This window comes from Erythrolamprus reginae, chromosome 3, assembly GCF_031021105.1.
Source record: "Erythrolamprus reginae isolate rEryReg1 chromosome 3, rEryReg1.hap1, whole genome shotgun sequence".
Lineage (NCBI taxonomy): Eukaryota > Metazoa > Chordata > Lepidosauria > Squamata > Dipsadidae > Erythrolamprus > Erythrolamprus reginae.
In genome coordinates this window covers 210,887,072-210,914,093 of record NC_091952.1, presented here as the reverse complement: position 1 = coordinate 210,914,093, position 27,022 = coordinate 210,887,072, and the positions used below count along the sequence as shown (strand labels likewise).

The following is a 27,022-nucleotide window of genomic DNA, read 5'->3' as shown; positions in this document are numbered from 1 at the left end:
CAGACAGAACAGACACCCCTCTCCCCAATTTTAATAGAATAGAATACAATTTTATTGGCCAAGTGTGACTGGACACACAAGGAATTTGTCTTGGTGCAGATGCTCTCAGCGTACATAAACGAAAAGAAATCACAAGGGTCATCAACTTTTTGCATTTTGTTTTATAATATTACGTCCCGGCGAACAAAAGCGTCAAGCAAATGAAAAAAAAAACCCATAACAAAACAGGAAGTGCCACAGAACGAAACGAGCATGCGCCAAAGTCTTGCCTTCCTTTCAGTAGCAGCGTCGGGGGAAACCTCGAGCTTAATAGAGCCAGAAATTAATAGAGTGACAAGAAGACGGTATCGCTATAATTCACTGGGCCCGATCTGTCTTCTGTACCTGTTGCAAGAGGTCGCCTGCTTGTCTGATTCAGAGTCTTTCTGCGCAGGGTGACTACAGATCGGGCAAAAGAGTAAATTGGAGTAAACCAAGGTGCCAATTTGGGTAAACCAAATCCGCAACGTTTTTCATCCCGCTTTCATTCCATCTGTGGAGCAACGGGGCGCCGCCGACACTTTTGTAGAAGGATACGGACTGGAATGGGGAGAACCGGTATGCCGCTTGGGGCTTGTGGGGAAAAGGGGTGTGTTTGTGTGTGTGTGTGTGTGTGTGTGTGTGTGTGTGTTCCTGCATTTAATCGGGTCCCGCTGGCTTCACTCCCTCCTTGTAGAAAGACGGTGGATTTCTCTACGCGCCTACTTATGGCGGCGCTACAGCCCGCCAGCCGAGCAGCCGATCCCGTCCGAGGCACGCGCGACCTCGCGGGTCTCCTTTGGGGAAGCCCGGTAGGATCGGAGGCTGGCTGAGGTCCAAAGGAGCCTCGGTGGTGCCGATAGCGCCCTTCTGGGAGTGGGGAGAAAAAAGCAGACGGAAAGTCTTAGGGGCGGCGAAGCGTTTCCTACCTTTAAAAGGTGGTAACGGAGACGGACGGGCCGGTCTATCTGACTGGGCTGACACGGGTTAGTGAATGCCGGCCGGTGGGAGAGAAATGCTGAGGATGCCCGAGTGAAGGTTTTGGTAGGATCAAAGGAAAAGAAGTCGAAGTCCCTTCTTCTAAGCTCACCCCAGCTTTAGTATTAAAATGTGAACCACTTCTTCACAGGTGAAGCTGGAGAAGATTCGGTACCAGGCAGAGATTTTTGAAAAGATGAGAAGTCGCATCTGTCTGTCTGTCTGTCTCTATCTATCACCTACCTACCGACCTACTCTGTCTGTCTTTCTGTCTGTCTGTCTGTCTATCATCTGTCTGTCTGTCTGTCTGTCTGTCTGCCTGCCTGCCTGCCTGCCTACCTACCTACCTACCTACCTACCTACCTACCTACCTACCTATCTATCTATCTATCTATCTATCTATCTATCTATCTATCTATCTATCTATCTATCTTCCCTCCTTCGTAGAGTAGAGTAGAATAGAATAGGAATTTATTGGCCAAGTGTGATTGGACACACAAGGAATTTGTCTTGGTGCAGATGTTCTCAGTGTATATAAGTTCGTCAAGAATCATAAGGTACAATGCGTAATAATAGTCCAGATACAAATAAGCAATCCAATCATATTCGGAACCAGTCAATATAGATTATAAGGATACAAGCAACAAAGTTACAATCATAACAGTCATTTATGGGAGGAGATGGGTGATGCGAACAATGAGAAGATTAATAGCAGTGCAGGCTTAGTAAATAGTTTGACAGTGTTGAGGGATTATTTGTTTAGTAGAGTGATGGCGTTCAGGGGAAAAAAACTACTTGTGTCTAGATGTTCTGGTGTGCAGTGCTCTATAACGTTGTTTTGAGGAGGAGTTGAAGCAGTTTGTATCCAGGATTTGAAGGGTCCGTGAATATTTTCACAGCCCTCTTTGACTCGTGCAGTATACAGGTCCTCAATAGAAGGCAGGTTGGCAGCAATTGTTTTTGCTGCAGTTCTAATTATCCTCTGAAGTCTGTGTCTGTCTTGTCGGGTTGCAGAACCAAACTAGACAGTTATAGAGGTGCAGATAACAGACTCAATGATTCTTCTGCAGAACTGTATCAGCAGCTCCTTGGGTAATTTGAGCATTCTGAGTTGGCGCAAAAAGAACATTCTTTGTTGTGCTTTTTTGATGATGAAATCTTGCAATAGGTCAAACCTAGAAATTTGAAGGTGTCTACTGTTGATAATGTATTGTCTAGTATTTTAAGAGGTGGAAGTATGGGCGGGTTTCTTTTAAAGTCTACCACTATTTTTATGGTTTGGAGTGTATTCAGTTCCAGATTTTTCTGGTCATACCACAAGGTTAGTTGTGGTTTTGTAAGCATGTACAAGGTGAATCATACAATGATCAGAGTGTCCACAGCTGCTGGTGGTAAAGACCAATAAGCATCTTTTAGTGTTGTGTAGCAATGGTCTAAGTATTATTGCTTCTAGTGAAACAATTGACATGTTGAAAGTATTTTGGTAGCTATTTCCTTAATTTTGTCTTGTTTCACCTTGCTGTTCTGTTCGGGTCGTATGTGACTTGAAGCCATGTTTGAGACCCTGTAAAAAAATTTCCCTGCATATCTGAAACTTGAAATTTCATGACTTTGTATCATTTGACGGGTTCCTTCTTTGAGAATTTTTTTGGGGGTGGGGCCCTTAGTTTTTGCTGGGCAAAAAAAGTCACACTTGTACTGTTCGGGTCATATATGACCCGGACCAAAAATGTTTAATTTAGATACTTAGATTTGATCTTTTTGAAAACTTTTTTTGCTGGGATACTAATTTGAACTTTTATGAACACAATGAAACTAACATTGAGATGAAAACATTATTGCTTATATTTTTATTTTGCTCGTAAACGCCCGCCCCTATGTTGTTTATTTTTATCTAGCTCAAGCTGCCAGTTCAAATCCCCCCCCCCTTTTTTGCATTGGATCACAATTTTAAACATCCCTGATCATTAGAAAAATAGAAGTGATGAACTGAAAAAAGTTATGCTTATTGGGTTTTTTTGCTCAGAAATAGGGCCTCCCCCCACACCTGTGTGCAATCATTTTCACTTTACCTTTGTTTTTAGGCTCCAAATCCTGCCAGTTCCAACTTTTTTGAAAACGTTTTTCACTGGGATACTAATTTGAACTTTTCTGAACATAATGATATGAAAATTGAACTGAAAAAATAGGTGCTTATTTATTTATTTTGCTCATAAAGGTCCCTCCCTCCACTGTGTGCAATTTTTTCAATTTACTGTATATATATTTCAGGCTCCAAAATCAAAATATTATTAAAACATTTTACATTGAATTAATAGTTTGAACATTTCTGAACATAATGATATGAAAATTGAACTGAAAAAAAATGGCTGTGTCCAATCAGTTTCACTTTACCTTTGTTTTTAGGCTCCAAATATGAAATATTTTTAGTACCCTAGGAATTGATTTACTAAATTAGACATTGCTGATCATCAGAAAAATATTCCCTAAAGTTTCAAATTGATGCTTATATTTTTATTTCACTCAGAAAGCCAAAACCACATTTCGGCTGTGTGTAATCATTGCCACTTTACATTTTTTTTAGCCTGCCAGTTCCAACTTTTTTGAAAACGTTTTTCACTGGGATACTAATTTGAAGTTTCTGAACATAATGATATGAAAATTGAACTGAAAAAAATTGATGCTTATTTGTTTATTTTGCTCAGAAAAGCCCCCCACCCATTTGCAGCAATTGTTTTCAGTTTATATATATTTTTAGGATCCAAATCTTTAAAAAAAATTCCCCCTTTGGTATTGATATAATAAATTGAACATTCCTGATGATAAGAAAAATAGAACTGAACTGAAAAAAGTTATGCTTATTGGAGTTTTCTTGCTCAGAAATAGGGCCTCCCCCCCTTCGGCCTTGGTGTGTGCAATTATTTTCATTTTTTATATAGATTTGGGTGAAAATATTTGGAATATCCTTTTGAAAAGCAAGTACATGATGGCCAGACAACTAATTCTATGAAAGAAATCCATTTCACTAAATTAACAACATAATTTGTATATAAACTGAAAAAATTGAGCACAGCCTGGTGGGGGCCTTTTATGAGCAAAATAAACAAGTAAGCATCCATTTTTTCAGTTCAATTTTCATTTCATTATGCTTAGAAATGTTCATTTTAGTATATCAATTCCAAAGTTATTGAAAATATTTGGAATTAGGGGCCTAGAAAAATTTATAAAGTGACATGCTTGAAAAAATGGGGAGGGGAGGCTTTTATGAGCAAAATAAACAAATAATCATCAAATCTTTCAGTTCAATTTTCATTTCAATATGTTTAGAAATGTTCAAGCTAGTAATCCAACACCAAATATAGCAAAATTGTATGCAGTTTGCAGGCTAAACTATCTATAAATTGGACAAATTTCACAAAAACGCTAGGGGTGAGCTTTTACGAGCAAAATAAAAATATAAACATTAATTCTTTCATCTCAATTTTACTCTCCTTATGTTCAGAAAAATTCAAATTAGTATCCCAGCAGAAAAAGTTTTCAAAAAGACCAAATTTAAGTACCTAAAATGAACCTTTTTTGTCTGGGTCGTCTATGATCCGAACAGTACAAGTGTATAGACTTTTCGAACAGAACAGCAGGGTTTTAAATCTCCCAAAATAATGGCCAGTGAATCAGGGTATTTGGCTTCAGCCTCCACAACAGTGTTTTTCAACCAGGATTCCGCGGAACCCAAGAGTTCCGCAAGGACAGCCAGGGGTTCTGCGACTTAATAAGAAGGCAAGGCAGTTCCCTCCTTCAATCCCACCCGCTTTTGCAGCGGGGCAGCCTCTTTCTCCGTCTTGTGTCCGGCAGATCAATCATACTCAGCAGTAGCAGCAGCCGCCATGCAATGCAGGCTGCAGTGGCAGGAAGAGGAGAAGGAAGAGGAGGAGATGGGAGCGGTTGCCTCTCCAGCACTTCCGACGCGGAGCTTCCCAGTCCAGGGCAGAGGCACACCAGGCACCTCAAGGTTCTCTCCCGCTCCTCCTCACGCCTCCTTCCCACGCCTGTGTACACACCATCACGTTCAGCCAAGTGGCCAACTTGTTATCTCCCTTTTCCTTGCACAGGGCACTGTAAGAGAGCGCTCCGTACTACTCCCCTCACACCCGAGATCTGAGAGGGCAGGAGCGGAAGGCAGAGAGGAAGGCATCCGCTTATTGCCCCGCTCAGGCCCGGCACTCCCAGCGCGGGTACGCGGCACAGTCTCTCTCTCTCTCTCGGCCTCTTTCTGCTACTCCGCAGTCACACAGACCCCCACACGGTAGCAGAAGTTGCCTATTCTGCCTCCATCCTCTAAGGCTGCATTACTATTACTATTAGTCTTCTCATCATTCCTATCACCGATCTCCAACTTATGACTATGACTCTAACTTGTTGCTTGTATCCTTATGATTTATATTTTATTTTATTTATTTATTTATTCATTCATTCATTCATTCATTCATTCATTCATTCATTCATTCATTTATTTATTTATTGGATTTGTATGCCGCCCATCTCCGTAGACTCTATGTTTGTAAAGACAGGTGGGGGTGAGGTTACAGAGCTGCTCCTTAAAGAAACTTTCCTTACTTCTTAGCAGATAGTCTCGTGAATATATAATCCATAGAGAATAACAGAAAACGATAGAAATTAACAAAGCCATTTGAGAGCATTTCATTGAGGCAGCCATCATCGTCACAATCTTGGAGAATATCTAACAGACAGATTTCCCTCTCTTTTAACCTTTTGATGATTTGCAACATTAATTCAACGAAGCCAGTAATAAATCGCAGGTGGGGGAAAACCATCAAAGATAGTGTGTCTCTTAATTCCCAATTACTTAGATTATTTAATGACTGTATAAATCAAAACAGCTTGACTTGCTTGGTGCAAAAGTTCCCAAAATAATTTCTGACCGGTGGCAGTGCTGTCCAGACCTGTCAGTCATGAACAAATACACAATCAGTTTCTTGACTGATGTTACTCCTAATAGACTATAGCCCAGAAAAAATTATGTGGTAATAATTTGGAAATCTTTAAGGTGACACAGGATTCTTTGTGATTTTTCTATAAATAACCACATCACATAAAAGCTTTGCATAATATTTATTACAAAACCTGTTTTACTATTTAGTAGTACATGAAATTAGAATCAAGAATTTCAAGCTAAGCAAGTATGTCAAAATCTCAAATATGTTGTTATTAGATCAGATGGTATGGCCATGACTATAGTTCATGTTCATTTATTATATACAATATAATACTGTATATTATACTGTATATGAAGTATATTCTGCAATTCTATAACAATTTGTTTGGAATTAATTTTATTACGCTTAATTGGACTCATTTCTTAGAAGATATGTGTAGATTAGTATTCTTGTATTTTTCTCTCTAATAACTTAAATTAATAGTTAAAAGTTGCATTAACAATTCAAGGACAAATATAAGATGGACTAGATTTTGAAAATGCTTTATGTTTTATTTCCTTTTTAAACAGAACATGGCACACCAAAATGAATCCTGTGGTTCAGAACAGATACCCATATCCTATTTAACATGCATGTTTTATGTATTAGAAGAATGGACTGGAATTGAACGCTTGGGAGAGTATCTGAGTTACCTCATCTACCTCACATGGCTATTTATGCCACTACTCATAGGTTTTCTGCTTCCAGCAGTTATTCTGCTCCTCATTTATATTTCAGCTATCATTGTTCATATTTACAAAAGAAAGACAGACTTAAAGGAAAGTTATTTGAATGATTTCTGGGATGGTGCAAGGCAAACGCTGGCAACCATGTGGTATGCTCATGCAAGAATATGGAATGGTAAGTATTCTGAACATGTGATCCCCTTATATAGAGCGCTGGTGAGACCACATTTGGAATACTGTGTTCAGTTCTGGAGACCTCACCTACAAAAAGATATTGACAAAATTGAACGGGTCCAAAGACGGGCTACAAGAATGGTGGAAGGTCTTAAGCATAAAACGTATCAGGGAAGACTTAATGAACTCAATCTGTATAGTCTGGAGGACAGAAGGAAAAGGGGGGACATGATCGAAACATTTAAATATGTTAAAGGGGTTAAATAAGGTTCAGGAGGGAAGTGTTTTTAATAGGAAAGTGAACACAAGAACAAGGGGACACAATCTGAGGTTAGTTGGGGGAAAGATCAAAAGCAACATGAGAAAATATTATTTTACTGAAAGAGTAGTAGATTCTTGGAACAAACTTCCAGCAGACATGGTAAATCCACAGTAACTGAATTTAAACATGCCTGGGATAAACATATATCCATTGTAAGATAAAATACAGGAAATAGTATAAGGGCAGACTAGATGGACCATGAGGTCTTTTTCTGCAGTCAGTCTTCTATGTTTCTATGTTTCTATCATTCAGTGAAGGGCTCCCTGTCGCTACGCTCCCGGTGTGCTCCCAATGACTGGCGCAGTGGCGTGTGCATCTGGTGTCCGTGTGCGCCATGCAAGATTCAGCTTCTTTGCATGCGCAGGAAGAGAAATCTTGCACGAGAACGCTCACGTGTGCGAGATTTCACCAATAATTTTTGGGGGGGGGGTTTGCTTCTGTGCAAAAAAAAGAGATTGGTGAAATCTCACGTGCGTGAGCATCTTCGCATGAGATTTCGCTTCCTGTGCATGCGCAGAAGCCGAATCTCATGTGGATGCCCGCATGCACGCATCGGGGAAGTGGAGATGGGTGCACCACTCCATTTTTCCAACCGGGACTGTCCATGCAGCAGCCCACTACTTCTACCATTCTTGTACAGTGCAGTTGTGAACTCTATTATCCTCAATCTGAAGGGCAGATATTCATAAAAGTCATTGAATAACTAAATAAACCATGTAATCCATAAGCAATTATTTTTCATCAGCTAGCCCAAATTCATTTTGAAAATGATAATTTTCCAAAACAGGAAGGCCGTATATCTGATTTGCATAAGTAACAAGCAAATCAGTGAATATTAATTCAAAGATGTTCAACTGAAATGGAGTTATAATGTAATGAATAACTGCTGTGCATTGTAATGTATTTATAGTTGGTATCTTACTCAGCAGTTTCATAATTTTAATATCTTAAGAATATTTTATTAAATAAACTTGGTATCAAATGCTAACCTTGGGTGTTTCTGTACATAACAGGTTTTGAGCTACATGGTCTTGAAAAACTACCAGATGGACCTGCAATGATGATTTTATATCATGGAGCAACTCCTATAGACTTTTTCTACATGGTGGCCACTATTTATATCAAGAAAAAAAGAATCCTCCATATAGTTGCTGATCATTTTGTGTTTTCAATTCCAGGTAATTGTCCTCAGCAATTTAGAAGAATTATAAATCTCAAATAATCTACAGTGTGGATAAGCTTTACATCACATTTAGGCTGTCATATACAGTATATCACAGAAGTGAGTACACCCCATCACGTTTTGTAAATATTTAAGTATATATTTTCATCAGTGAAGAAATGATACTTGACTACAATGTAAAGTAGTGAATATATAGCTTGTATAACAGTGTAAATGTGCTTTTGCTTCAAAATAACATAACACAGCCATTAATGTCAAAACTGCTAGCACCAAAAGTGAGTATACCCCCAAGTGATAGTGTCCAAATGGGGCCCAAAGTGTCAATATTTTGTGTGGCCACCATTATTTTCCAGCACTGCCTTAACCCTCTTGGGCATAGAGTTCACTGGGGTTTGACAGGTTGCCACTGGAGTCCCCTTTGATGCCTCCATGATGACGTCATGGAGCTGGTGGGTGTTAGAGACTTTGCGCTCCTCCACTTTCCATTTTAGGATGCTCACGTGCTCAATAGGGTTTAGGTCTGGAGACATGCTTGGCCAGTCCATCACCTTTACCCTCTTGCTTCTTTAGCAAGGCAGTGGTGGTTTTTGACGTGTGTTTGGGGCCGTTATCATGTTGGAATAGTGCCCTGCAGCCCAATCTCCAAAGGGAGAAGACCATGCTCTGCTTCAGTAATGTTGGCATTCATGGTGCCCTCAATGAACTGTAGCTTCCTAGTGCTTGTAGCACTCATGCAGCGCCAGACCATGACATTCCTACCATCATGCTTGACTGTAGGCAAAGACACATTTGTCTTTGTACTCCACACCTGGTTGCCGCCACACACGCTTGACACCATTTGAATCAAATAGGTTTATCTTGGTCTTATCAGACCAATAAAACATGGTTCCAGAAATCCATGTCCTTCATCTGCTTGTTTGCAGCAAACCGTTTGCAGGCTTTTTTTTTTTTTTAAATCTTTATTAAATTTCTATATATAAAAATAGTCAAAACATACAAAGAAAGAAAGAAAGAAAGAAAGAAAGAAAGAAAGAAAGAAAGAAAGAAAAATGAGAAAAAATAGACAAATCAGCTTAGAACATATAAAACATTCAGTTTCAATGGTGTTCAATATACGCACATAGACATAATTTGTCAACCACATTGTTGACTATCACTATCAAGCAACCTGATATTAGGCATTTGTATCTAGTATGTGGAATTGTGTGTTTATTTTCTTTAATTCTGTATACTATATTTGTATTCATTTTGGATACTTCTGAAGAACGTACGAGTTCGTTTTTAGGGGTTTTATGTTCCATCGATTTATGGTGCAGAATTTCTATATTTTCATTGTGTTTGGGTAAGAAAGGAAGAAGTGTCTGTGGGTTGTGCACACATGCACATGGAGGCATTGTATTATGAGTGTGGGAACATGCATGTGCACTATCACGTGTGTGAGTACCCTTTTGGCACCTGAACAAAAAAAGGTTTGCCATCACTGGCCTAGGCCATCTTTATGTAGTGCAACAATTTGTTTTTTCAGATCCTCAAAGAGTTCATTCCCATGAGGTGCCATGTTGAACTTCCCGTGACCAGTGTGAGAGAGTAAGAGTGATAAAACCAAATGTAACTGCATACCTGAGATCTTGTACTACTAACAAGTCACATGACATCGGAGGGGGAAAGCCGGCTACTTGGACCCCATTTGGATAATATCACTTATAGATCTCGCTTTTTGTTGGCCAGACATTAATGTGTGTTGTGTTATTTTGAGGGGACAGCCCACTTACACTGTTATACAAGCTGTATATTCACTATTTTACATTGTAGCCAAGTGTTATTTCTTCAATGTTGTCACATGAAAAGATATACAGTAATATCTTGTGATACGAACCCCTCGTCTTACGAAATTTTCGAGATAAGAATCCGGGGTTCGGGATTTTTGTGCCTCTTCTTACAAACTTTTTTCACCTTACAAACCCGTCACTGCGAACACCGAACCCGGAAGTTTGGCAAAAGTTTGGGTTCGGGAAAAGTTCAGGTTCGTAAGGCTGCCGAGAAGCGCCGCCGCCCAGCTGTCACCTTTTGAAACAAATATGAGGGGGTGTACTCACTTCTGTGACATACTGTATATTGAAAGATAGCATTAAACTAAATTATTTTCTCATTTTAAATTACAATTCATACTACTTTTTCAAGTATGGCTTGTTAAGATTTAATTTCCTATCCAGAAGTCGTATACAAATACAGTAGTACCTCTAGATACGAGTATAATTGGTTCCAGAAGGGAGCTTGTATGTCGAGCAACTCGTATCTGGAACAAATCGCTTTAGACTTTGTTTTCCCCCTCCGAGATAACCAAAAGCAAGGATTCTTGCGCCACCTAGTGGACGCTCGGCTCGTATCCCAAATTTCAGCTCGGGTCTGGAAAAGAAATTTCTCTCCCCTCGTGGCTTGTATCTTGAAATACAGTGAACCCTCGAGTTTCGCGTCCTCAAGGATCGCGAAAGGGCTATTTCGCGAGTTTTCAACCCGGAAGTAAACTCCACCATCTGCGCATGCGTGCCCTTCCACGCATGCGTAGATGGTGGAGTTTCCCCGCCGGGCAGAGGCTTCCCTGGGTCTTCCCCCTCTTGCCCCCGTAAGACCCCAGCGGCGGCGCGAGCAACGGCGTGGGCGGGCGGGCGGCACGCGCGGGGACACCCCAGCTCGGCTCCCCAGCTGGGAAGCGGCCCCAGCAACAGCGTGGGCGGGCGGGCGGTGCCCGCGCGCTTGGGGACATTGCAGCTCCGCTCCCCAGCTGGGGAGCCGAGCTAGGGAGTCCCCACCGCGCGCGCGTTGCTGGGGAAAGCGCGCGCTCTTGGGGAATCCCTAGCTCCGCTTCCCAGCTGGGGAGCGGAGCTAGGGATTCCCCAAGCGCGCGCGCTTTCCCCAGCAACGCGCGCGCGGTCGGGACTCCCTAGCTCGGCTCCCCAGCTGGGAAGCGGCCCCAGCAACAGCGTGGGCGGGCGGGCGGTGCCCGCGCGCTTGGGGACATCGCAGCTCCGCTCCCCAGCTGGGGAGCCGAGCTAGGGAGTCCCCATCGCGCGCGCGTTGCTGGGGAAAGCGCGCGCGCTTGGGGAATCCCTAGCTCCGCTCCCCAGCTGGGAAGCGGAGCTAGGGATTCCCCAAGCGCGCACGCTTTCCCCAGCAACGCGGGCGCGGTGGGGACTCCCTAGCTCGGCTCCCCAGCTGGGAAGCGGCCCCAGCAACAGCGTGAGCAACGGGGTGGGCGGGCGAAGAGCGGGCGGCAGTGGAAGCAAAAACACCATCTGCGCAAGCGCAGATGGTGTTTTTACTTCCGCACCGCTACTTCGCTAAAAATTGATCATCGCGTGGGGTCCTGGAACGGAACCCTCGCGATGATCGAGGGTTCACTGTACTCGCATGTAGAGCAGCTCGTATCTAGAGGTACTACTGTATACTCTATTTTAAAGAAAACTGAATTCCCATGTAACAGGAATACTATTATATTGGCTTTGGATGTCAAATTTTTTATAATGAAGTCTTTTGTAGCTACCTTATAGTTAAATTGTTTCTGGGTAGTGATAGTTGATAAAAATGCTTTTTAAATAATCAATATAATGTATACTTTATAGCAGAAAATATAAATTGCATAAAATGTATAACAATATTTAATTATTGGATATTAATAGGTAGATTTCTCAGGATAAATTTTGATTATAAAAATATTATAAATTTATAACCCTTATCACTGTTGATTTGAAAGTATTTAATTACCATATTTTTCAGTGTATAAGACGCACCTTTTCATCTCTATAAAGTCCTTTAAAAATTGGGTGCGTCTTATACATCGAATGCTACATTCGACTGCCAGGGACAAGGCGGGTGCCCGAGTTAGCCGGTCCTGACCAAGGTAGCGGCAACTGCTGAGGCGGCTGCGACGGCTTCCGTTCACTGGGAATGTCATGTCCAGGCCCCCACTGGCGCCACCGCTGAATCACGGGGTTGAGGAGGTGGGCAAACATGCCCTGAAGTGGCAGAGCTCGGGCGAGCAGCTGTGGCAGGGGAAAATCAGGGGCCGCCTCTCTCCGACTGAGGCAGATTCACTCGGAGCTCCCTTCACCAACCGCCGGCCCTCCCAAAGGCGACTCCAAAGGCGGAAGATTGAGGTGGGGCTGATGGAGGCTAGCCCCCTCCCACCAGACTATTAGGCAGCTTCACTTCAAAACTGCCTCAGGGGAGCCGCCCTTCTACCCAGCTGTTCGCCCACCCACATAGCTGCCCACATAGCTGCTCGCCAACCCAGTCGCCCAGCTGCTCACCCAGCCACCCGTTCGCCCGCTCAGCTGCCCACCCGTCCCCTCACTCACCTAGCTGCCCACCCAGCCACCCGCCCACCTAGCTGCTTGCCCGCCTAGCTGCCCGCCCAGCCACTCGCCCGCCTAGCTGCCTGGCCAGCCGCTCACTCACCAAGATGCTCACCCGCCCAGCCAGCCCGCCCAGCCAGCCCGCCACATGACAACATGGTCTGTTCACCAATCTCCTCAGCCTTGCAATTCAGCGGTGGTGGCGGTGGCCTGGGGGCATGGATGTTACATTCCCGGTGCTGCTGCTCCTCGAAAGGAAGCCGCCGCCACCACCACCATACTGCATCCGCCGGGACTGGCTAACTTGGGAGGGTCACCCGCATTGTCCCTGCCAGCCAGAAGTCCCAGGCAGCCGTAATGACATGAAAAGGCAGGTAAAGACTGTGGACTCTACCCAAAGACATTTTATGTTAACTTGCTTCGTCCGATTTTCTCTGTCGTGTTTTTCTTTCATCCCGGTTGTGGCAGCTGCAATGAGTCAGCCGATTGATTTAGCTAGGTTATTACTGTCTCTTTTTCTTTTCACTTTTAAAAAGACTCTGAGACAACTAGAGATGGCTAGGGGGCAGGACTGGTATTAAATTAGTTTTAAGAAGTAATGTTTCCCTGATGATTGATTTGGTTCCCTCTGGGATTCTGAATTTGTATTCGTGATCCAAGCTTTAATACGGAGCAGGTGGCAATTGTGCCTAAGAAGGCCTTTGCACAAATACATCTTGTGCACCAGGTGTTCCCATTGCTAGTTCAGGAGACACTGCATCACTGTCACTGACACCTTAGTCACGTCCCAACTGAATTATTGTGCTGTAGAGGAATGTGACAACTAGACATAAGGACAGTTTTAAGGCTTGTGGACTTCAGCTCCCAGAATACCTATCAGTCATGCTACCTTAGGAATGGGAATTGAAGTCCACAAGCCTTAAACTTGCGAGGTTTGTCTTAAAGCTGTCAAGTTTAAAAAACCCTGAGTTAGGGGTTAAGAGTGCAAGAGTCTTCAAACCTGGCAAGTTTAAGGCTTGTGGATTTCAATTCCCATTTCTGAGCTAGCATGACTGGTGGAAGAATTCTGGGAGTTGAAGTCCACAAATCTTGAAACTGTCAAATTTGAAGTTTGTAAAAGGTGTACATGGTTTTAAAAAGTATACATGGTTGTAAAAAGTATTCTGCTACACTGGTATTTTATTAAATAATATAATACCACACCATTTGGTTCAGAATACGTTTTGCCTTCTTTTCCTCTTCTAAAATCTAGGTGCGTCTAATATACCAGTGCGTCTTTTTATTTATTTATTTATTTATTTATTGATTGATTGATTGATTGATTGGATTTGTATACCGAAAAATACAGTAGATAAGGGACTGGTAAAAATCCTTTTTGTCTTTCTCATAATTTACATCTGCTTTGTAATTCATTGTTTATTCTATATTTTTTTAATCAAATACAGTATCTATAGTATCTAGAAATCATAATTTTATGTCAATATTAGTCTCACAACAGATTCTTATCTATTCCAGGTATAAAGTTATTAATTGACGTGTTCCGTGTTCTGCCTGGATCACAGGAAGAATGTAGAAAAGTATTAGAAAATGGAGGACTTGTGGTAATTTCACCAGGCGGAGTACGGGAAGCAATGTTCAGTGATGAAAATTATACTATTATGTGGAATAATCGTAAAGGGTTTGCTCAAGTGGCCATTGATGCAAAAGTGGTAAGTATTCTGTGGGAATAACTGGAATATAAAATTACAGCTGTTTCTGTATGCCATGCTTAGAAGCAGGAAAGGAAAATTTAATGTGGAAAACAATGTACAGTGGTACCTCATCTTACGAACACCTCTTCTAACGAACTTTTCAAGATACGAACCCGGTGTTTAAGATTTTTTTGCCTCTTCTTCCGAACTATTTTCACCTTGCGAACCCAAGCAGCTGCTGCTGGGATGAAGGGGTTTCTTTCCCCCCCCTTTTTTGAAGAAAGAAAAGGGAGGGGCTGCTTGGAGTAGGAAAGATTTTGCAGAGAACAACGTGCTTGCAAAGGCACTGAAACGGTGTTTTTTTAAGAACGAAAAGGGAGGGGCGCCTCCTTTGCCTTTCTTCCTTCCCACTCACCCTTTAGCCTAGCCTTGCTTCTTCCACCCGCCCCCTTTAGCTGCTCCTCCCTGCCCTCTATTCGCCTCCTTTCTAAAGTTTGGGATTTTCCCGAAGGATTTGCACGCATTATTTGCTTTTACATTGATTCCTATGGGAAACATTGCTTCATCTTACGAACTTTTCACCTTACGAACCTCCTCCTGGAACCAATTAAGTTCGTATGATGAGGTACCACTGTAGTTTTTTTTTAAAAAAACATATGTTTTACTTTAAACGACTATATCAGAACTGTTGAAGGAAGGGAAGAGAGAGAGAGAGACACCAATATGAGACTGCATCTATAGAGTTTATTTACAGTCTTTTTGCCTTACACACAAGAATCTGAGGTATCAGGTTTTACTTACTTTGATCCTTTTAAAAAATAATTTTCACACATTTCTAGAAACTAATAAAACGTGTTCCTTGATTGTATTGATTTGGTATGCTTCCTTATGTAAACCAATTTAATTTATAATTTAATCCCTTAATATATTATTCAAAAAATCAAGAATAGTTGTTGTTTTTTTCAAATTTCTCCAACTTTTCAGAAAAAAGTTAAGAAAAAAATGGCTTTGGCATTGAGCAGTGGGTGGAAAAGGAGCAGTTTTCTAGTCTGCTCCTCTGTGGCTTTTTCTTTTGCTATATAAAAACAGCTGGTGTAATCTTATAACTCTATACACATTAAAAAGAGTTATAACTATACATAAAAGGGCAAAGTGAGAATGTATCTCTTCAGAATTCTCAATATAAATTTCCCATAATATTTATATAAATACTATGGCCTTATGTACTATGGTAATTTTTACTTAATGCCAGGTTAATGTTAATTAATAGCTGACATTGAATAATTCAAATTCTGGTAATCCCAAATTTTATGAATCAAATTCTAATATAGTTTTTCTGGGTTTCTCTCATGTTTCCTTTGGTTGATATGATACTTTTGACTGCAATCTTCACAGGGACACATTGAAAAGCCAGTTGGCATCAGCAAAACCCCATTTTTTAAAGCACTGAAGCAGATACAGCCTTCAGAAGCTCCTGTAGGTGTTCAGAAAATTTCCCAGATGTATATGCACAGCTGCTTGCTTTAAATATATTTTTTTAATTTTTTTATTATTAATATTATTATTATTATTATTATTATTATTATTATTATTATTATTATTATTATTATTATGTCAGTACAACACAGCAAACGAGATCACTATGCTGGATTTCGTATTTCATCACCAGTCGGGTGCTTCCTAAGCACCTAGGACTGCGTGATGTAGCGGCGAATTATGTTCACCGATCCCACTAAAGCTGCCTTTTGCAATTGACAGATGGAGATTTTGTCAATTCCAATGGTTTTCAAATGTCCGCTGAGATCCTTTGGCACTGCGCCCAGCGTGCCAAGTACCACTGGGACCACTGTCACTGGCTTATGCCAGGGTCGTCGCAGCTTGATTTTTAGATCTTCTTATTTCACTAATTTCTGTATCTGCTTCTCCTCAATTCTGCTGTCTCCTGGGATTGCGATGTCGATGATCCATACTTTCTTTTTCTACACGATCACAATGTCTGGAGTGTTATGCTTCAGAATTTGGTCAGTCTGAAGACGGAAGTCCCACAGTAGTTTTGCTTGCTCATTTTCGACCACTTTTTCGGGCTTATGATCCCACCAGTTCTTTGCCACTGGTAAATGGTAGTTCCAGCACAAGTTCCAGTGGATCATCTGTGCCACAGCATCATGTCTATGCTTGTAGTCAGTCAGTCTGTTGTTGTTGTTGTTGTTGTTGTTGTTATTATTATTATTATTATTATTATTATTATTATTATTATTATTATTATTATTCTTCAACTTCTATGCTGCCCTATCCTGTAGGACTCAGGATGGCTTACAACAATAAAAAATAATACAATAGTACAATAATAAAAAGAAAATATTTAAATATTGCATCACCTATATTTATAGACAACTTAAAAAATTCTTCAAGGAGCTTGAAGACATAGCAGTTGAATGAATGTTTTCAAGCATGAATGCATTGCTTGTGTCTTATTGCTTGATTGATTGATTGGACTCTGGGCGGCTTACAGTCATGATAGTAAATACCAACAATATAGAATAAATAGAATAAAACAGTATAAAATACATTCTAAACCTAGAAAGCCATACATACTCTCACTCATTCATGGTCCGAGGCCTGCCGGAAAAGCCAGATCTTGACAGCTTCCCGGAAGACTGGTAGGTTGGGGATAACACGGATCTCTGGAGGCAATTGGTTCCAGGGCGTCCAAGCCACCACAGAGAAGGCCCGTCCCCAAGGCCCCACCAACCAATATTATCTGGTGGATGGGACCGGGAGAAGGCCAACTCTGTGGGTCCTTATTGGTCATAGGGAAGTATGAGATAGAAGGAGGTTCTATAAATAGTCTGATCCTAAGCCATGTAGGGCATTAAAGATGATAGCCAACACCTTGAATTGCGTTCGGAGGCCAACTGGTAACCAATGCAGTCTGCAGAGAGTTGGAGTAATATGGGTGTATCACCCACTATGGCTTGCGTGGCTCCATTTAGAATCAGCCGGAGTTTCTGAATGCTTTTCAAGGTAAGCTCGATATAGAACACATTGCAATAGTCAAGGTACACTTTGCAAAATGCTTTTACAACAACAACAATAACAACAACAACAACAGAATTGGAAGGGACCTTGAGGTCTTCTAGTCCAACTCCCTGCTTAGGCAGGAAACCCTACACTACAATAAACTAAACAGGATTGGATGGATTTATTAGGTAATATGTTGCAATACAATTAGATCCTCATCAACATAAGGCTATTCAACAGAAGAGAATATTGATGTTATCAGGGTAAGCGAAGAAGAGAATACAGCTAAAATAACACCCTGTTCCAAGAAAGCATATTTACTACTACTACTACTACTACTACTACTACTACTACTACTACTAATAATAATAATACAAATAATAATAATACTACAAATAATAATAATAATAATACAAATAAAAATATAAACATAAATAAAAATAAAATAAAAATAAAAAAATAAATAACAAAAGCAAAAGCAAAAACAACAGCAACCCTACACTACTTCAGACAGATGGTTATCCAGCATCTTTTTAAAAACTTACAGTGTTGGAGCATTCACAACTTCTGGAGGCAAGCTATTCCACTGATCAACCGTTCTAACCATCAGGAAATTTCTCCTTAGTTTCTAGCCATTGCTTCTTTGTTCTACCCTTAGGTGCTTTGGAGAATAGATTGACTCCTTCTTTGTGACAATCCCTGAGATATTGGAACACTGCTATCATGTCTCTCCTGGTCCTTCTTTCATTAAACACACTCAAAACCGTAGAAATGGTGGTAGACTTTAAGAGAAACCCTTCCACCCTTCCACCTCTCACAATACTAGACAACACAGTATCAACAGTAGAGACCTTCAAATTTCTAGGTTCTATCATATCTCAAGACCTAAAATGGTCACCTAACATCAAAAACATCATCAAAAAAGCACAACAAAGAATGTTCTTTCTGCGCCAGCTCAGGAAGCTCAAACTGCCCAAGGAGCTGCCGATTCAGTTCTACAGAGGAATCATTGAGTCTGTCATCTGCACCTCTATAACTGTCTGGTTTGGTGCTGCAACCCAACAGGACCGACACAGACTTCAGAGGATAATCAGAATTGCAGAAAAAACAATTGCTGCCAATCTGCCTTCCATTGAGGACCTGTATACTGCACGAGTCAAAAAGAGGGCAGGTAAAATATTTACTGACCCCTCACATCCTGGACACAAATTGTTTCAACTCTTACCCTCAAAACGTCGCTACAGAGCACTGCACACCAAGACAACTAGACACAAGAACAGTTTTTTCCCGAACGCCATCACTCTACTAAACAAATAATTCCCTCAACACTGTCAGACTTTCTACTAAATCTGCACTTCTATTCTACTAGTTTTTCTCATAATTCCTATCACCCATTTCCTCCCATGTTGACTGTATGACTGTAACTTGTTGCGTATACCCTAAGATTTTTTATTAATATTGCTTCTTCATTGCTTATTTGACCCCTATGACAATCATTAAGTGTTGTACCACATGATTCTTGACAAATGTATATTTTATTTTATGTACGTTGAGAGCATATGCACCAAGACAAATTCCTTGTGTGTCCAATCACACTTGGCCAATAAAAATTCTATTCTATTCTATTCTATTCTATTCTAAACTAGCCATGCCCAACCAGTTCCTGCAACCATTCTTCATATGTTTTAGCCTCTAGTCCCCTAATCATCTTTGTCGCTCTTCTCTGCACTTTTTCTGGAGTCTCAATATTTTTTTTGCATCATGGCGACCAAAACTGAATGCAGTATTCCAAGTATGGCTTTACCAAGGTCTTATAAAGTGGTATTAACACTTCATGTGATCTTGATTCTATCCCTCTGTTAATGCAGCCTAGAACTGTGTTTGCTTTTTTGGCAGCTGCTGCAGACTGCTGGATCATATTTAAATGGTTATCTACTAGGACTCCAAGATCCCTCTCACAGTTACTACTGTTGAGCAATGTACCACATATACTGTACCTGTGCATTTTGTTTTTCTTGCTTAAATGTAGAACCATACATTTTTCACAATTGAATTTCATTTTGTTAGATAGCGCCCATTGTTCAGGTTTGTCAAGATCCTTCTGTATTTTGCACCTATCTTCTGGAGTGCTGGCTATTCCTGCCAGTTTGATGTCCACTGCAAATTTGATAAGTCCCCCATCTATCCTCTTGCCTACTTAATGCAGACAAAACGATTATTACCAGCATCTCAGATTTCTCCATAATAACTTTGATGAAAGATGAAAAGTTGAGAAGATCCTAGATAATTTTCTATTTTGTTAATTACTTGCAGGACGAGGTTGCTTTTCTGAAATATGGACACATGTATTTTAGAGCAGTGCAAAAAAATTAATTTATTTAATATTGCAGCTCAAATATTCTCAAAGGACAGCCCTATACTCCCTATAGATTGAAGACTGAAGTTGCAATAATGGGAGATTTGTCTAACTTTATAGTGAAAAGGTTGGATTTAGAATGAATGACTAAGATTCAAATTCCCTGTAATTCAGCCACCGAGTGCTTTAAAAAAACAAAAATATACTTTAGTTTCTTTTATCAACTACTAGATAGAAATGTGACAAAGAAATAGTTCTCTATACCTGTTGCACTTCATTTTTTAGTTAATGTTTTATATGCTTTAAATCCAGTTATATAACTTTGTGATTTAGTAAAAAAAAATCAGTTGATTATGGGAAATAAATTGTTAATACATATCTCTATTAATCTATTTCAGCCCATCATTCCTGTGTTCACACGAAATATTCGGGAAAATATTCGAGTAGTTGGAGCACAAATAAGTATGCAACTTTATTTGAATTGGATTGTGTTAAGTCAATTGTGATTACATTTTGTTTGCCCCGATTAGAGCTCAATTTGACTTTTATATTGGAAATGATTTTAGATAAAATGCTCTGATTTTTAATAACATGCTGTAATGTATAAATAAGCTGCTTGGCCTGTTCTACGAGAGGAAACATTTATAATTTCATTTATATATTGTCTTTCTGAGGCAGCTGAAAGCAACATATTTGGATTTCCCATTTTTAACACAAGATCAACAATCTCCCTGCACCTGGGATTGTTGGGTGTGAGTCTCTCCTTTTGAGATTGAACCTAGGGGTTCAGGTGAGCTTGTTGTAATGTACCTGCCTCTCAGCTACGTTGCAACAGCCCTGCCTGCATTACTGAAGTCAGTAGCCAGGTTGGCAGTGGAGTTCCCCAGACTTATGGTTTTGGGGGATTTCAAACTACTGACGCTTGGTGAAGCCTCAGAGGTGGTGCAGGAGTTCATGGCTTCCATGACAACCATGGACCTGACCCAAGTAGTGCATGGTCCGACTCACGAGGGGGAGAAACACTCAGCCTGATGTTTCTCTCGGGTCAGTGGAGTCATGATCTGATGTTAAGGGGCATAGACACCGTTCCCTTGTCGTGGTCAGATCATTTCCTGCTACAGCTGGACATCATGACCACAATCCTCCACCGCATGGAGGCGGAATCGATTAGGTGGTTTCACCCCAGGTGGCTAATGGACCCAGAAGGGTTCCAGATAGTGCTTGAGGAAATACCTGATTCGCTTACCCATAATCCGGCTGAGTCCCTAGTGAGGGTCTGAAATAAGGCCTCATCTGTGGCTCTAGACTGGATTGCGCCTTTGTGACCTCTCCAAGGCAGTGGATCCAGGAAAGCTCTTTGAAGAGATGACTGGAGCCCCAGAAGAGACATCTGGAGCGGCGTTGGAGAACCAATAAATCTGAATCCGACTAGACACTGTTAAGAGTCTTTATTAGGACTTATATAGTGGCGATTCAGGCAGCAAAATGCTCACATTTTTCTGCTCTTATTGCGTTCGCAGAATCCCACCCAGCCACCCTGTTTAGGCTGACTGATTCCCTTCTTGAAGCGAATGAGCCCTTATGGGGTAGAGCTGAGGAATTTGTTCAATTTCTCACAGACAAAATCGCTCAGATTCGTATGGACCTGGACTACGACTGGGCAGTGTTGACTGAGATGATAGGGGCAAGTCTTAGTCTTATTACGTGGGACGAGTTTGAACCTGTGACACCTGATGAAATAGACAAGACCATTGGAGCTGTGAGCTCCTCCACCTCTTTATTGGACTTGTGCCCCTCCTTGCTGGTCTTGGCCAGTAGGGAGGTGACAAGAGGTTGGATCCAGGCATTGATCAACACCTCCTTGAGTAAGGGGTCCTTTCTGTCTCCTCTAAAAGAGGCGATTGTGCAACTCCTCCTCAAGAAGCCTTTCCTGGATCCAGCTAATCTAAAAAACTATTGTCCCATATCCAAAGTTGTTGAGAAGGTTGTGACGCTCTAGCTCCTATGGTCCTTGGATGAAGCCGATTATTTAGACCCTTATCAGTTGGGTTTCAGGCCCAGCTACAGCACTGAAACCGCTTTGTTCATGCTGATGAATGCTCTCTGGCAAGCCCAAGACATTCCTCTATTTTGGCGCTCCTTGATCTCTCAGCGGCTTTCTATACCATTGAATATGGTTCTCCTCTTATCTCTCTGGTTGGATGCAGTCGGTATTGGTAGGGGGACAGAGGTTGACCCCTAGGCCCCTCCTTTGAGGTGTGCCTCAGGGGGTCGGTCCTCTGCCCCCTCTTATTTAACATCTACATGAAACCACTGGGTGAGGTCACCCAAAGGCACAGGGTAAGGTTCCAGCAGTATGCTGACGATATTCAGCTCTACATCTCTACCCCATGTCAATTCAGTGAAGCGGTGAACGTGATGTGCCAGTACCTGGAGGCTGTGAGAGTCTGGATAGGGATTAACAGGTTCAAATTCAACCCTGATAAGACTGAGTGGCTGTGGGCATTGCCTTCCAAGTACTGTTCCATCTGTCAATTTTTAGTTCTGGGGCAGGAAATATTAATCCCTATCAGAATGGGTCAACAATCTGAGAGTCGTCCTATATCTGCAGTTGAGACTAGATCAGCATCTCTCGGCTGTAGCTGGGGGGACCTTTGCACAGGTCTGCCTAGTGTACCAGTTGCGGCTCTTTGGATCTTAGATCAGGGCTGTATTCTCACAGTCACTCATGCCCTTATCACCTCGCGGCTCGACTACTGCAATGCACTCTACATGGGGCTACCCTTGAAAAGCACTCCACAAGCTTCCAATCAGTCTCCAGACGCAATTCAAGGTGTTGGTTATCATTTATAAAGCCCTACATGGCTTAGGGCCTGACTATCTATGGGACTGTTTCTGCCCCATATCTCCCAGTGACCAATTAGGGCCCACAAGTTTGGACTGATTGATTGATTGATTGATTGATTCATTCATTCATTCTTTTCTATGCCACCCTTCTCCTGAGACTCAGGGCGGCTCAGAGAAGAGTTGTCCTTCTCTGATGCCTGTCGGCCAAACAATGCTGACCGGCGGGCACTCATGGGAGGGAATTCTCTGTGACGGCTCCAGCTCTCCAGCCATAAGTGGATATAAATTAAAATTATTGTTGACAAATTTAACTCATAAGAACAGTTCTTGATCAAGCAAGAACCAGCCATTTAGTAGCCAACCAGATAGCTACAGTATTCACTGATAGGATGTTGAAGCATATTTCTCTTTGACCATGGGTTTGAATGCAGTATTGCTAGCTAACTCTGGTCACAGCCCAGGACTTTTATCCTGATTAGTTGAAGGTTGACCTGGCCTTCCTTTCTCCAAGGACAGTAAATTGTGGATCCAGATTGTTGGGGCAATATGTTGACACTTGTAAACCATTCAGAGAGTGGTATAAAGCACAATGGAGTAAGTGATATAGCTAAGTGCTATTGTTTTAGCTATTCACAAAACTGTCTTCCATCAATTTATATATCTGCTTTTAGAATAATTTGGGTTGATGGACATCACCAGATTTTATGGTATTGACTTCCACAGGACTATGGCATATCCTGTTCTGATTTATGTTAGGAAGCTATATTCTGTAGTCATTCTATAGAGTGACTCAGTCTTTTTAGGTGAAATTAGAAATGACATCTTCTATGAAGATATCTTCCAGACTCCAACTTTTTCCAGACCATTACAAACCAGTATAATGACTATTTGCAAGTACTGCTTCTCCTTGCAGTTACCTCTTTCTGTTTCCTCTCCTTTCAATAGATCTTTGCTTTTTAGCCTGGTATCTTTCTCTATCCTTTAATACTTCTAGCAAGCTGAGCCGAGGTGGCGCAGCAGGTAGAGTGCAGTACTGCAGACCACTAAGCTGACTGTAGATCTGCAGGTCAGCGGTTCATATCTCATCACCAGCTCAAGGTTGACTCAGCCTTCCATCCTTCCGTGGTGGGTAAAATGAGGACCCGGATTGTGGGGGCAATATGCTGGCTCTGTTAAAAAGTGCTGTAAGCCGCCCTGAGTCTAAGGAGAAGCATGGCATAAAAAGTCGAATAATAAATAAAAAAATAAAAAATAAAAATAAATAAATAAATTTGTCATGTAGCTTTAATTTCCTAATGCAGAGGTTGAGATGATGGCACTAATTTGCTGTTCAGATTTGTTTCAGGAAGCAATTTTAAATAAATTTCTGATTGAATCACTGCTATTTGGATTTTTAAAAATGAATAAATGGGAAAAAATATGTAATTGTACTTGCTACCCTATTAATCTCTCTTTTTTTTTAATTAATCAGAATTATCAAGAACGATATATGAGTATTTTCGTTTGCCACCAGCTCTTCTGTATGGAAACTTTCCAGTTAAATTGCAGACGTATTTTGGAGATCCTATTCCATTTGATTCAAAGGTAACAGCAGAAGAACTGACCCAAAAGGTAAGATCTTCCTTTTCTACTATTACAGTAATATCTTGATGCCATCTCACAAGGTTCAAATAAAGACTCCTGGATATATTGCCAAAATGCTGAGAAGCTGAGAAGAGCAGTGTCTCCTGTGTTTATTTTTTTGATTTTGTAATATCTGAAGTATAGACTGTCTGAGGAAAACTAGTTTCCACAATGGGAAATCTATATATTTTGTATTTGTGTGGGTTCTGTAATTTCAGAGTTCAATTACTGAATGTATGGTTAATGTTATACTGTAGTTTGAAAAGGATTCATTTTTGCTTTTTATTTTTAAATATAATTTATCATTGATCAATGCAAGAATAATAAATAATTTATATTTCTCACCCTTCACTCTCTTCATAGGCAAAGGATGCATTACAATGTTTAATAGACAAACATCAGAAAATACCAGGAAATGTGTGGAGAGCTTTGATGGAAAGAGTTATAACAGAAACAAGACAATGAATAGCCTTAGCAAATCCTTGTGAAAAAACTGAATATTTTTTTAATGTAATAAATGATTTAAGAATTGTTATAATAATTTTTTATTTGCTGTGCAAATGTATAATTTTACAGAAAACCAGGATTTGAAGATCATTGTCACATGTATTGATCAGGAAAGTAAATCTTTCAGTATAAATACAACTTTTTGTGTTCACAGAAATAAAACTATAGTTTGAAAAGCACAATCCTAATTAGGAATAAGTTTTAAAAATGATGTTTAAGCTTTTTAAATGCATCAAATGCATTGCCTATTTCTACTACTTCTTAAATTAAATGTAAACTGTAAATGTATCAGGATTAAATTTAGTATTTTTGTAAAATTTGGATTTTTTAAATTCCATGTATTCTGCAGTTGCAACAACAGACATTCTTCCTTTTATTGATCATCTTGTAATATTTAGTGCAATCTCCCCATAAGCAAGATTACTTTTATTTCCATTTTACTTCACCAAGTTTACTTTCCCCTCTCCTACTTTAATGTGCTCATAAGTGTGTCATAGAAAATGTAGGGAAAAAATGTAGAAAATGTAGAAAAACAGTTAAATTACAATATATACTACATATTTTAATTAAGTTTCTTTACCAAAAGTTTAAAGTAATCAAACTTTTGATTAATTTATGAAGATACTCATATCAGCAAGAAAGGTCCAGTATCTGTATTCATTAATACTTAGAAGTATACTTAGAATTTAGTTTTATGTAACTGACCAGTACTACATACATTGGTACTTAAAAAAGAGAAAGTTAGTTAATTTAAGGCTTTGTAAATAATATGAATTGGCACTGCATAGATAAGAATTTTTTGCTGTTTCCTAGCAAGTACAGTGGTACCTCTACCTAAGAATGCCTCTACTTACGAACTTTTCTAGATAAGAACTAGGTGTTCAATATTTTTTTGCCTCTTCTCAAGAACCATTTTCCAGTTACAAACCCAAGCCTCCGAAACTGTAACCGCAAACAGGGCCAGAAAAGGCAGGGCGAAGCCTCTGTGGGGCCTCTATAGGAATCTCCTGGGAGGAAACAGGGCCAGAAAAGGTGGGGAGAAAACTCCATGGGGCCTCTCTAGGAATCTCCTAGGAGGAAACGGACAGAAAAGGTGGGGAGAAACCTCCATGGGGCCTCCTTACGAATCTCCTGGGAGGAAACAGGGCCTCCACCCTCCCTGTGGTTTCCCCAATTGCAGGCACTATTTGCTTTTACATTGATTCCTATGGAAAAAAATGTTTCTTCTTACAAACTTTTCTACTTAAGAACCTGGTCATGGAACAAACTATATTTTGGGGCAAACTGCTAATTTATTATGAGCTTGTGTTTCTTGTAAATTAACTTTCATAAATTATAGGTACACTTCTGTGCTAAAACAATGCAAACCCACCAAGATGTGCCTTATTTACTATAGTGATGCTCTGGTCAATAAAGGCTTACTTAGCAGGTTACAATGCCATCAAAGTGAGAATTTTGCATAGGAAGTTTAAGTGATAATTGTTTTATTGGGAAGTTTCTGTCTCATAAAAACATGTTTCAGTATTCTCCAGTTAATATATAGAGTGGGCTAAGTGTTAATGAATAGGTCAATTTATGTATCATAAATCAAGATTGTCTCTAGTCAAATAATTGAATTAGTTAAACAGCACGACACAAGTTATTTACTGTATCATTTGCACTATAGTGTACATGTCTAGCAAACTAAAATCTGCAGGGAACCTTTTTCATGGATAATGTTGCAATTCTGAGCCTTTTTTAGGTTCCTTAAAACAGAATCAAGGTTAGATTATGTTTTAAATATTCCATATATGTTTGTAACTGTCCAAACCTACTTATGAATAGATTATTTATGATATATGTGTAGGACTTTTTGTTGTTGTTGTTTCATTAATGCAAAATAATGTAAAACTGGAGGAGAAAAGTATACAGTGATACCTCGACATACGAGTTTAATTCGTGCCAGAGCTGACCTTGTATGTCGATCATCTCATATCTCAAACAAATGCATTTAGATTTGGCTTTTTGTGCGGAGATAACTGGAAAAATGGAATTCTTCCGCCACCTAGTGGACGCTCGGCTCGTATCCCGAATTTGAGCTCGGGTGTCGAACAGAAATTTTGCTCGTGTCGCAGCTCGTAACTTGAAATACTCGCATGTGGAACAGCTCGTATCTAGAGGTACTACTGTATTGGAAAATGTTCTGAGCAATATTTTCACTTTTAGAGGATAGTTCTCTAGAACTCTTATAGCTCTTATAGGTACACTTCTTCTACTAACCATTATAATCC

The 27,022-nt window shown here is 40.4% G+C and overlaps 1 protein-coding gene across 1 annotated transcript; it reads left to right on the top strand.

Annotated features, from left to right (window-relative positions):
* The first annotated feature begins 302 nt into the window (after nucleotides 1-302).
* On the top strand, nucleotides 303-25,266 carry LOC139164973 (DGAT1/2-independent enzyme synthesizing storage lipids-like). The gene is made up of 7 exons (XM_070747754.1): nucleotides 303-597; nucleotides 6,521-6,851; nucleotides 8,186-8,350; nucleotides 14,223-14,416; nucleotides 20,174-20,237; nucleotides 24,094-24,233; nucleotides 24,609-25,266. Exons 2-7 carry the CDS (start codon nucleotides 6,524-6,526, stop codon nucleotides 24,708-24,710), a joined length of 993 nt encoding a protein of 330 aa, XP_070603855.1. The 5' UTR covers nucleotides 303-597; nucleotides 6,521-6,523; the 3' UTR covers nucleotides 24,711-25,266.
* Nucleotides 25,267-27,022: the final 1,756 nt, after the last annotated feature.

Excerpts from the sequence above, each read along its gene's own strand:
- LOC139164973 (XM_070747754.1), top strand. The coding sequence starts at position 6,524 with ATGGCACACCAAAATGAATCCTGTGGTTCAGAACAGATACCCATATCC. Across the intron at positions 6,852-8,185 it reads TCATGCAAGAATATGGAATG|GTTTTGAGCTACATGGTCTT; the intron begins GTAAGTATTCTG and ends TGTACATAACAG. Across the intron at positions 24,234-24,608 it reads CAGAAGAACTGACCCAAAAG|GCAAAGGATGCATTACAATG; the intron begins GTAAGATCTTCC and ends CTCTCTTCATAG.